This window comes from Pempheris klunzingeri, chromosome 16, assembly GCF_042242105.1.
Source record: "Pempheris klunzingeri isolate RE-2024b chromosome 16, fPemKlu1.hap1, whole genome shotgun sequence".
Lineage (NCBI taxonomy): Eukaryota > Metazoa > Chordata > Actinopteri > Acropomatiformes > Pempheridae > Pempheris > Pempheris klunzingeri.
The window spans coordinates 9,672,578-9,684,930 of record NC_092027.1 but is presented as its reverse complement, the minus strand read 5'-3'; the positions used below and the strand labels follow the sequence as shown (position 1 = coordinate 9,684,930).

Genomic DNA, 12,353 nt, shown 5'->3' with positions numbered 1-12,353 from the left:
TGCAATTTGTAGCTTGTAATTAAGTTACTTCTAGGAAGTCACTACTAGTTTTTAAAGTAACTACATGTGATTTGATACAAGTATTTTTTGGAAGCAGGGAAGTAGTATTGATTTTTCTGTGGTAGCTACAGGTAATTTTTCTCAGATTTGTCGGCGTGTGAGAAGGGGTGCGCTTGTTTTCTCATTGCGTGCATGCCATCCACCATGCCTCCCCAGAACACAGAGGCTGACGCTATGCAGGTCGGATCTGTGGTGGGTGGGGTTAACGCCAAAAACTCCACGGCTTCAGGCTCGGACGAGGAGAAAGGAGGGGCAGGAGGCGAAACGGATGGATCGGGTAAAGGAGGAGGTCGAGGAGGTCGAGGAGGTCGAGGAGGGGAGGAGTCAGCGAGCGAGGGATCGGTCGAAGGCATCCCCGTGAAGAGATGGGTGATGCATGGGGCCGTGATGTTCGGCCGGGAGTTCTGCTACGCCATGGAGACGGCGCTGGTGACACCTGTCCTGCTGCAGATAGGTGAGTTAAGAGTCCACGCACACAGATCCACAGCATATATACTGAATTTATATAAAAACACAGGTGCATGTATTAAACAAATACTTCTATTATAGATAAAGTCACAGTCTGAACACCTGCTAATTGGCCGTCTGTTACGATACACTGACTCCACATAAAGCAACAGTGTCAAAACTATTGCTGTAACTAATGATGAATTTCATTATTCATTAATTTGCCAACTATTCTCTGTTTAATCAATGAATCATTTGATCTATAAAAGTGTCCCCACAGTCCAAAAGCTACAACCAATTAAACATTAGCATTTTTCCTAGAAGTAAATTAAAATGGTAATCAATGAATTGTTTCAGCTCTTGTCCAAACCTCTGCAAACAGGTTGGATGCCTGCTAAAAATGACCTTGGGCAGTTTTACTTAATAATAAAATGAGCAGGTTAACACATTTCTCTTGCTGCAAATATGCACGGCATAGCAACAGCCTTGATCAGAGTCTTTTCAAGAATAAAATATTTCAGTTATTCAAAATGTTTTGAAGACTTAAATATGGCTAATGGGACTATAACTCGTGATTACTTTCATTTTTGGTTAATTGATGAATTGTTTAGTCTGTAGTGTGTCAAGAATGAAGCATATATTGGGCATTGTCGTCTCATAAATATCTTGTTATTGTTAAGTAAAAAAAAAGAAAATCCTCACAGTGGAGAAGCTGCAACCATCTAACTGAGGAAGAATAAATAGTAGTTCTCATTGTGCCTTGAGCATTGCATCCCTCCTAATAGGAAGGAGTAGGATAAGAAGTCCAATATGACTGTAAACACAGTGCAGTTTGATAGTTTGTGGTCGGGAACATGGAGTCTTGTTATTTGTCCTGTTGTTGTGGCATTGAAGAAGACAAGTATACCACCTTCTGTTCACCTTGTTCAGATGGACTTCAAGTGGATCTGCTAGGAGATTAGCGAGCTTGTTCTCTGACTCACACACACACACACACACACACACACACACACACAGACGCTGTGAGTGTACTGTCATTTGCACCCGGCGTCTCCTTTGACAGCCTTTGAGATTTCGCCAAGTCCAATTCTGTCTGGAGCACACTGGAGCCCTTAAGGGAGATGCAGAGGGTGTGAAGAGTGAAGAGGAGGAGAGGAGGGAGGGAAGAACATGAGTGAGTGAGAGAGAGAGAGAAAGAGGGGGAGGGAGGGAGATAAAAGGCTGAAACAGCCGTAACCTTGTTTGTAATTCAAAGTCACTTCCCATGTAACTCCCCTTCACTCTCTTGCTTCCTTTTCTCTCCAAATCCCTCCTCCCCCGTCAGTGGCGTAGCGTGATCTCCTAGCTTACATAACCAAGGCGACGTGAGTGGCAGGTCGTTCTGTGTCCACCGTGACTCCTGGCTGCCTCGCACAAGATGAGCCGCTACAGGGAACCGAGCTTTGAAACACACACATCCAACTTTCTGTTATTTCGAAAGGATGGGACTGAGATCTGTTTGATAGTTAACAAGATTTCAGCTCTACGCATAGAGAGTGCTATGCTATAAATGCATTGTCTAATGTGTAATAAATAATGGTGGCATTCATGCAAACAGTCTGTACCTTTAAACCATAATTATTATAACCCTGTACCAGGCTTGTCTCCTGTGGTAGTATCAGACCAGGGGAGTTGCTGCCTGTTTTTCGTTCTATTTTTAGCCCTGATTTCGCTGCCCTATTTTTTTTTTTTTTGTCTGTGTCTGAGCCCCTCTTAGAAGATTTTGGAGCCACTGGGAGGTAAAACTGCTGGAGATTAGTCCACTGAAATAAATAAATCAAAAGCAGCCGGAGCAGTGACTCTGCTGCCTAGCTGAGATTCATCAGTGATATGGAGAGTTAATCCAGTCAAGTCAGGCTAATTGAGTGCTGTTCAATCTGACCTTTTAGGTAGAGAGGATTGCCTTCCAATAAATGAATTATGAAGTAGATTACACTCAATAGAGCGCAGACCTCCACACACAATGTAGCTGTCAAGACTTGCAAGTGCAACAAGTTTGAAATTCATTCTAATTCGTTGTATATTAGGAGATGCACACAGATACGTCACAGTGGTTAAAATGTTACAAGATACAGGGGAGCTCTTCAGAGTTTGGTGATAATTCTTTGTGTGTTCATCACTATGAGCGACTCAGCTAGCCATTTGATCCATTTTTAATGTAAACATATTGATCAGAGCAGGTTTAAGGTCTGTTCCTGGTGGCATTATGCAAAGATTTTACTTCCTTCCCCAAGCAGCTTTCTTTAGAATAACTTGACGCCACTTTCCAGATCTGGTTTATGCATCCATGATCAGTTCACTAGGTTGGAATTTATCACACAAATCCAATTCTTCAGAAACCACTTCAGTCCTTCAGATGTGAAGCACCAGACACAGCACTTCCCCCACCCCCACCTCTTCACCCAATCATGACCAACTGTTCCACAAGGGCTGTTTTTGTGCGGATTCATTTATGGTTTCAGCCTGCTAACAGATAAACAAACAGGCACTGTGAGATGAAAACAAACCCCCCACTAACTCTGCGGGCAGAGGTCCAAGTTTTGGGATAACAAATATCGACCCCCCCCCCCTCATGTGGTTAATGCTCCATGCAAGCTGGAGACTGACTGTAGCTACTGGAATTAGCTGGATAGCTGGTAAGCTTGCTGGTTGGCTCGCCCTGAGTGAAACCATTGTGTGTGTAACCCCCACAACACTGGGGTCAGAGTAAGAGAGCGTGTACTTTGTGTGTGTGTGTGCAGCAGACACCGTTTGGTCAAGGAGCCCATATTTACATAACACAGAAAAAGGATAACAAACTTCTACCTTACAAGGTCTTGTGTGGAGGGCACGCAGAGCTCCTTTGTGTTGTGTCTCTGAGCTGCTGGCAGCAGTCACTCATACTAGGACAAACTAGGCTTTTTCCACTGAAGGCTGGGACATATATTAGATACATTATGTTTTCAGGGTTGTCTGTACATTTGTTCCATTCTGGTGAATGCGGTATCTCAAGAATTTCTTCAAATTTGGCACAAGCGTCCACTTGGATTCAAGGATGAACTGAATAGACAGTAGTCAAAGGTCAGAGGTCACCATGACACCTCAAAACGTCTGATGTTGTCTAAAAGGATAAAATGATGAAGCCTAAGATTTCATATTCAAAACTTCCAAGGTCAACTTATCTGTGACTTCATAATGTTCTGCAAAACATTTTAGGGCCATTATTCAACACCAGAACTCAGGAATTGTGACCATATTTCTCATTTGGTTGGATACTAAATTGGTGACACTAATCTTGGGTATACATGGATGTAAACTGCAACTTGACTTGTTGGCAGAGACGTACAACCACGAGGCGGTAATTCTAGTTTGAAAGTTGTCCTGAGTAAGAGCATCACCTAATGACTTAATGCAGCTGAAAGTGAGATAAGAGTGAGAGAGAGACTGAGTCCATGATGGGAACGGGATTAGGAGAGATGATAAGGAGCGAAAAGAGAGAGAGAGGAGGAAAAGGAGTGAGTGAGTGGAACAAATGGAGGAGGTGATGTGTGCAGACGGCGTGCTGTGTCATCCTTTTTGGTTGCGTGGTTGATTACATAAGAAGGTTTCTCAGAACTGAGCTCAGAATGACACAGTGAAAGCTGCTAAAGCATCACGGAGGATCATTGAAGACAAATCAGGGAAAAAGCTGTCGAACTGACATCTAATACATTTATGTTCATTTGCAGAAGCTTCATATTAACAGCAGGAACAGTTGGATTATCTATAAAAACGTCAAAGTTCAGGACATTCAGATGAGGGATGTTATTAGACACGAAAGCCCTTTGTGGAAGTCAAATGCCCGCAGACACCAGGCAGTATTTTAGAATAAAATTGACTTTACAATAGCAGAATTTGGGGTTAGGTGACAAAGAGTGAGGTAAGTGAGGTAAGAGATTATCCCAGAGAGTAAAATATCATGAATGTAGAGTGAAGCATTTGTTAAATTGCATCCACGTAATGTTGAAACTTTGCGAAAATCTTCATCCTGTCAACTCATTTTGGTCACTATCATATCGTAAAAGTTTTATTTTCTTAAAACAGCTGAAGAAACAGCTAATGTGATGAGATAATTTGAACCTGTCCTTCATAAAAATCAACTCGTTTCAGTAGTTATTGGATCCTAAATGTCGTTTTTCTTCACTTCCAACAACATAAGTATGGTTGTGTATCAAGGAAGCAGAGTCTGAAGGTGAACCAGAGGACGCTTTTTCACCATTAGTCTTTATTCTTAATCTGTTTGTTTGCTCCTTTGACCAACTAGCTGTGCACGCAGCAGATGCAGTGCCACCAATGTGGTACCCAAAAAAGTCCAGGGCTGGCAGCTCTCAACACTGTTATCCTTCTTTGGAGGCCTTCTTGGCTTTACTAAAGGAGATTACTGCAATCCAACAGGAAATGTCCTTCTATTCATTCAGGTTATGTGACTGAAAGCCTCGGCTCACTGTATTAGTGTCTTTACCTTTTAATTTATTTGATTTCCTTGGCTAAACCTTTCACTGTTCAGTAATATTTACATGCCCGGATCTTGTCTCGCGTTCAGTTTAGCTAGTTCCACTAATTAAATTCATGACATTTGAATTTGTGTGAAATGGCATGTCAGCTCTTTTCCCCCTATTCTTGGATATTTTATCATATAAAAGTGTATTACTTTTGTAATTTCTGCAGTTCTGTAGCTACTTTTCCTATCAATATTACTTACCAAATCCGGGGTTTTTAAATGCTACACTGTAGCCTGACATCAATGACCCCATCGACTTTCTCACATCTCAGTTTTTAGCTGCATGCAGCATTCATGCAATGGATATCATGCTACATGTTGCATGCTGTTTATTGTCCAGCAAATCAGCTTGATCTTGCATTGTTTATGCTAGCATGCCAGGTAAACTAATCCACGGAGCGATCCTATCATGTTAGCTGGTCTAATCTAGCAGATGACCTTGCAGACCGAGTAATACAGGGTTATATAAAAGACTGGCTTGATGTCGCACAGTGACTAATCACCATAATCTGACCCAGTCATTCATGAGACAGAGTGGATGGAGGACAGAGTGGGTGGATAAATGGATAAAATTTTGCATGAGTGGGGTAGCAACAACACACAAGTATTTATCAAGGGACAGATGAAATACAGTGTGTGGAAAGAGAAAAACCTTGATACACAGATACGTGAGAAAAGGTTAGAAATAGAAGCCACAGACGGTGTGAAATGTCTTCTTTCCACCCTCTGAGGCCTTTTTAACCATGATCTTCATTCCTCAGTTATCTTTTGACACTTCTGCCCGCAGATAGAGAGAGAGAGAAGCAAACCAGTCCAACACCAGTCTAGTCAGGTATTTCAAGTCTTCCTATTTATAGGTCTTTATATAGTCGCTGCAGTAACGTGTTCATTTATTAATGTTATCACTGTACACACATGGAGACACAAAAGGGTTTTCAGGAGCCTTATTTGCCAACATCACCAGCTTTGCAGGATGGGAGTCATCGGTGAAATACAGACGCAGTGAAAGACAAGACAAACAGCAACACTAGAATGTGATGATTGATGCCAGTGGTTCCCAAACTGTTGTCCGTGGACCATGAGGGGGTCGTTCAGAGGGTTCTGCCATAAACAGATCTGTGGTACAGGTGACATTCATGTGTGTTTGTTCATGTGTGTGGTGTTAAATGCGTGCAGCGTCAGCTTTAAGTTCATGTGGGTGTGTGTGTTTTTCCCCACGCATCAGGCCATAAGCTAGGTGTGTGTGTGCTAGTAGGATATGTTAGGAATGCAGAACTGATTATGTGTGTGTGTGTGTGTGTGTGTGTGTGTGTGTGTTTGTTTGTCAGCACATTGTTCCCACCCCTCCCCCTCCAGGGAGGTGAAGTCATCAAAAACAAACCACCACCGAGCTCTCAGGTGATGATGAGGGACAAAGAAACATCAGGGGAAGCAAATTCTTTAAACAAGCGCTGTAACCAACAATTATTCTTATTGTTATTGATAATCAGTCATTCGCTGTATTAGTCCTCAAAGGGAAGTTTGAAACAGCACAGCGTAAAACATATCATATAAATACAAGGTAAAATGAGGGTAAAACACAGTGTACATGAGTTAAAACCATTTTAATCAGTTCATCTTTTAACCATTTAATCGTAAAATCATAGAATATCATAAAATATTTAAAATTTCATCATCCTTGCACACATCTAGCTTAACTCTGAGGTGTTTTTATGCTACAACTCGACTTGGTGTGGTATGAGCAGTAGCCTATGGTGGCTAATGTTAGCAGACTTAAGATGGATACTGTGCACCTGACATTACTTTATGACTCAACTGTACATCTTCTACACTACAGCGGGGGCTGTTCAGCACTCAGACACTCACTTTTATATTTAAATGTTCTATGAAATTATTTGGTTTTTATGTATTTTTTTAGTTTGCACATAAATATGTACCATATTCAAATACACATGAAATGATAGAAACTGTTTCACGCCATAAACATCCAGATGGAGTTTCCATATGTAACAAGTCAGATGTTAATCTTTGTGAACACCTGCAAGTGTGCAGGTTGGTTATGGAGCTCCCATCACTGATGTTTGGTTTAATAAGATTCACGTGGCCTTCAGAAGGCCCAATAAGAAAACCAATCAGAGTAAACGCTACAGCCGCACTGCATTAACACTTCACCTACAGCTTGAACATCACAGCCGGTAACTCTGAGCTCCGCAGTGATCTCAGCATGAGGTTAATGGGACATAAAGCTTCTGCTCAATCAAATAATTCTCATGTGTATGTTTGAATCTCCCTCTGACATTCATAATGATAACTCATAACTGCACTTAAATTCCCACTAGATATAACAATCTTATATTGACATCCTGCAACTACCAAATGTCACTGCTACTGTGCAGAAATGTGTGAGCATGAAGAATAAATAGGATATAGACTCTGTATATGAATACTGTCTAATTTTTCCACTTGACATCTGCTTATTTTCGGGCAGCATGGTGGTGCTGTGGTTAGCACTGTTGCCTCACAGCAAGAAGGTGTTTCTGTGTGGAGTTTGCATGTTCTCCCCATGCTAGCGTGGGTTCTCTCCAGGTACTCCGGCTTCCTCCCACAATCCAAAGACATGCACATTAGGTTAATTGGTAACTCTAAATTGCCCGTAGGTGTGAGTGTGAGAGTGAAAAGTTGTCTGTCTGTCTCTGCCTCTGTCTCCGTATGCGACCAGTCCAGGGTGTACCCCGCCTCTCGCCCGAAGTCAGCTGGGATAGGCTCCAGCTCCCCCCGCGACCCTGACGGATAAGCAGTATAGAAAATGGATGGATGGATCTGCTTATTTTCATAAAATATAGAACAAGCTGGACTGTAGTACACTAGTCTGTCAAACAGACTAGAAAATCTATAAAACCTTCAAACACACACACACACACACAAACAGGCCTAATAGCAGTCGGTGAGAGAAGCAGTAATGGCTGGCCTCAGGGTTATTTTGTGTGTGTGTGTGTGTGCGCGTGTGTGCGCGTGTGTGTGTGTATTTAAGAAGGGAAACAGAAAAACATCTGCTCTCTCTCACTCAGTGGGTTTGACTGAAAGGATGGATGGATACTGACAGACTAATCTTGTCATATATTCAGCTAAAAATTATGAAGGTGGGAGTAATTTAGGTCTGTTTGCTTAGAGAAAAGTAGTGGGCTGTTTTCAGATCAATGTCACTTTCTGTCAACATGAGGTTTGTCTCGGGGTAGAAAACAAAGTAACCAATGTCAAGTGCGTCTCCTAATGTCCTAATAGAGAAAAAAGGCACTGAATTAATGTAAAAATAGGTAGCACAGATGTTGCAAAGCTAATGATTCAAACAAACCACAAGAGAATCCCATGAATCCAAACACAGAAAATATAAGAAACACATCAGCACCCTCTGGTCCTCCTGTGCTTCATACTGCATGTAGTCGCTCTTCTTCAACTCCAAACATTTGAAGAGTATGATGTGAACACATCATATTCTGGTGTTTTTTGATGTAGAAATGGAAGTTTTATGGATATTTTGACCATTAACCTGATACGTTTTCTTCAGTTGTCCTTTATGAGTTGAAGGGAAACATCCTTAAGTCATTTCTAATTGACACCTGAATTCAACATTATCAGGAGTATTTTAGCTGACCGACTCTATTTGTGGTTACATAAGATTGATCGCTGCTGATTGGCGTCATTGATCGCTTCTTTGGTAGTGAAAGGGCATTCAGTGCTGCTGGTTGGAGCTTCCTGTGTGTGATAGGTCAGTCTCAGCCCCCCATCACTCACATGCGGTCATGTATTTTTGTAGCTGGTTGATGGTAGAGTCCCTGAAATAGAACTTAATGAATAAATTTGAACATCTATGAATTCACCAGATTTCGTACTTTAAATTTCTGTCTCAGCATCAGTCTTTCCCTCTGTGTGTCTCTCAGTAGGAGGTAGCCAGTTTACTGCAGTGCTGTTACATAACTCTGCTGAGTAGAAGCAGCTGTGTGTGTGTGTGTGCGCGCATGCATACATGCAGACTTCATGCAATTTTGCTTCATGCACACACATTTAGTGCATAACAACCACCCTGTTTTGTGTTAAATGAGCTGAATGGACAATTTAAAAACCAGTTTCCGTTCAATATAAAGCTGTGTGTGTGTTTGTGTGTGTGTGTGTGTGTGTACGCAAAGTGAAGCCCTCTAAAGGATGGCATTGACAATCTCATTGACAATTTTATTCCTAACAATTAAGAATAAGAAATATGTGGAAATGATTGCCCAGAAATTAACTGATGATAATTAATGAAATAGTATGTTATTTTTTTTTTTTCAAAAACAAAAGCTGCTTGAAGCTACATTTATTGTCCTGCAGCATTTCAGTTACATTTTTCTTGAGATTCTTTTACCACTACTCTTCCTTTTCTGCATTTATTTGATGCATCATCAGCTGAGTCACACAGCCACACGTCACGCAGTATTTCACCCCATGAGGCACTTTGTTAATGATGACCTTGGCAGTGCAGCTCATGTGCCTTGTGTCTGTATTTACTGAAGACTGTGTGCGCCTGCTGTGTGATTGATGTTTTCACCATCTCTTGCTGCTGGGAAGTGACTCACTCCCGTCTCTCCCACCATCTCTCCCTCTCTCTCTGTCTCTACACCATTTGAAAGCATAACTCCTGGCTGAAGATGAAACCAGCAGGTAGCTCAGGTAGCTCAAGCTGGTAGCTTTTTACCTGCTATAATGTCAGCAGTGTTTGGGTCACTAGGTGTCACAAATATCTGCAGGATGTTTTGTGTTGGGTAGAAGGCTGTTAGTCCAGCATTTACAGTGCCTATAAAATGTTATCTTCCAACTAATGTTTTATTATTTTACAACTTTGAATCAATTAATGGAGCTTGTTTTTACACAGATCGTCATAAATGAATGTACAAATTGATTTAAATGAACAAAAATAACCCTCTGGGTTAATTCTTAGTGTTATTATTTCTAGATTATTGTTTAAGGGGGCTCCATTCGTGTTCCTTTCCTTTTTTGTTTCTCCAATGGGAATGCCCACTTAACCTCTAGCAACCGTTAGCGCTAATGCCCTCTGCTCACTCAACCCCCCACACAGTAACACACCACAGATAGTTGGGAGACATAGGAAGCCGATGCTGGTGATGCACACGAGGCTTCATGGTGCTCCCGCCTCCTCCTGTGAATCCCCAGTGGAAGGCAAATGAACGATAGCACTTAAAAAAAAAAAAAAAAAAAAAAAAAAAGGTTATGGGAGAGGGAAGAGCAAAAAGTAACCAGTAATGAGATGGAAGGGGAGCAAAATAACATAATGTCTAATGGTGAAAAAGCTCATTTGGAAGATTGATAGGATACTGGCTTGGCTCAGGGGGCTAGAGGGTTTATATGTAGCAATGTCATCATGAGGAAACCTACATCGATTGACCCTTTTTTTTTTAGCAGAGGAACAAGAAGGAATCTAGTTGGCTGCAGAGACAGAAATGGGCCTGCAGTCTTCAGCTAGTTTTGGCATAAAATCTCCAACCAGTAACTTATCAATAATAAAATGTGGATGTAAATATTTAAAATCTGCTTGCAAACTCCATATGTCACATTTCTTTCCTCTCTTTCCTCCTCTCTGAATGCTACACCTGACTCAGTCCACTTGTTTTGTTTATTCAAAAACACCTGCTTCCTCCTCTCCATTCCTCTGGCTCTCTGTCTCTCACTCTCTCGCTCTCACCCTCCTTCCTTCCTGCCCACTTTCTCCCTTCACGACCTCTGCCCTACTCTCACTTTCACACCATTTCCCTGGCTCTTTTCGGGACGCTTGTCATTTTTCTTGTGGTTTTCTCACGCCAGCGCAGGATATGAAAGGATTGTTTTGTGCAGAGAGAGAGAAAGAGAGGAGAGGTGAAGGGAAAGAACGAGAGAATGGGGTTGATGTTTGTCTTTTCTTTTAAGAAACAGTCACAGTGTTTGATTGCAGTTTGGAGTTTATAGCAGCTGGAAGGAGATATTGGACTTTTGTTTGGTCACTTTCAGTTCATTGTGTGTGTGAGAGTAGGAGTGATAGGAGAAGAGGAGGGATGAGAAATGTAGATGTGAGGAGTGATGGCCTGTTTTGTTGCTGGATAGAAACACAGCATTATCATGAGATGTGAAGGGAAAACCTCAGAGAATAAAAAAGATGTATCCTAATGGAACATGACGGCTTTTAAATGTGATTTCTTTTCTCACTATGTAATTAGAAATACCTAAAACAAAACTTAACCTGTTTTCCAAAGGGGCGTCTCCACACTAACAGACATTTTGCCAGTTTGTCGGTTGAGATGTTTTTGAAAGGAGTTGCACAGTAAGCAAAAAATATCAAGAAGGAAATTGATTAAAAGATAAGATCAACAATATTCTATTTTTTATATACATATATTGGCAACAAAACCCATGACAAGACTAAAACCAACAATGTATACGGCCATCTGTCAACCTGTCTGTGGCCCATTTATTTCTACTGATGGTGCAAGTCTTGCAAACAGCTCACAAATATGTTTTTTATTTTTAAAGAAAAGGTTAATTTGTCAGTATTAATGCCAACAGGATGATGTGGGATTGGCTGAAAACAAAGTGCTAGAGGTATTAAATGAAAGTGTCACTCAGTGCAGCAGTGTGACTCACAGATATGTTTTTAAACAACAATGGAGCTCTGTGGCCCACAGGGAAAGGCTTTAGATATACAGGCAGTAATTGTTCATAGGATCAGTTTGTTGCTGGTTTCTTTTTCACAGTAAAGAAACTGAATATTAGCTAGCTTTAGTGTTTAAAGCCCATAGTCTTCATCCAAAAAAGCCTCCCGAATGGGCTGGATTTGTATGTAGATTTAAAAATACGTCTCACCAGTTAAACACAATTGTCTCATCAGTTCCTATGACGAAGTTCAACAAATAGCTCTAGGAAACAATTTTAAAACAAATCATACATGTGCAAAAATGGACACAAAGTAATCCTTGTTCAGAAATGTTGCAGCTTAGGTAGGAAGACTGATAGTATTCATGTCAACTGATCTTAAACTCCGCTTTGAAGATGGAAACAGTGGGCATCATTTTTTTAAAAATTAAAGGCTGCAGTGTGTTTTAAGGGATGCATTGATTTCCCCTGCTGAAGTGTTTTAGAAACACAAAATCTCGGTTTTCACGCTTTTACAATGTCACACACCGAGATTTCGGTAAGAGTGCTCCCCAGTTCTGTCAAGCTATGTCGAATCTAAAATTTCACGGTTAAAAAATAATAGGAACCACAA

At 41.1% G+C, this 12,353-nt stretch overlaps 1 protein-coding gene across 1 annotated transcript in view; it reads left to right on the top strand.

The window, feature by feature from the left end:
- Window positions 1-12,353, top strand: part of LOC139215357 (solute carrier family 45 member 4) — a 28,983-nt gene continuing 16,630 nt past the window's right edge. Inside the window, exon 1 of the mRNA XM_070846299.1 lies at window positions 1-514. Within this exon, the coding sequence (XP_070702400.1) occupies window positions 193-514 (322 nt within the window). The 5' untranslated portion in view covers window positions 1-192. The remainder of the gene's footprint in view (window positions 515-12,353) is intronic.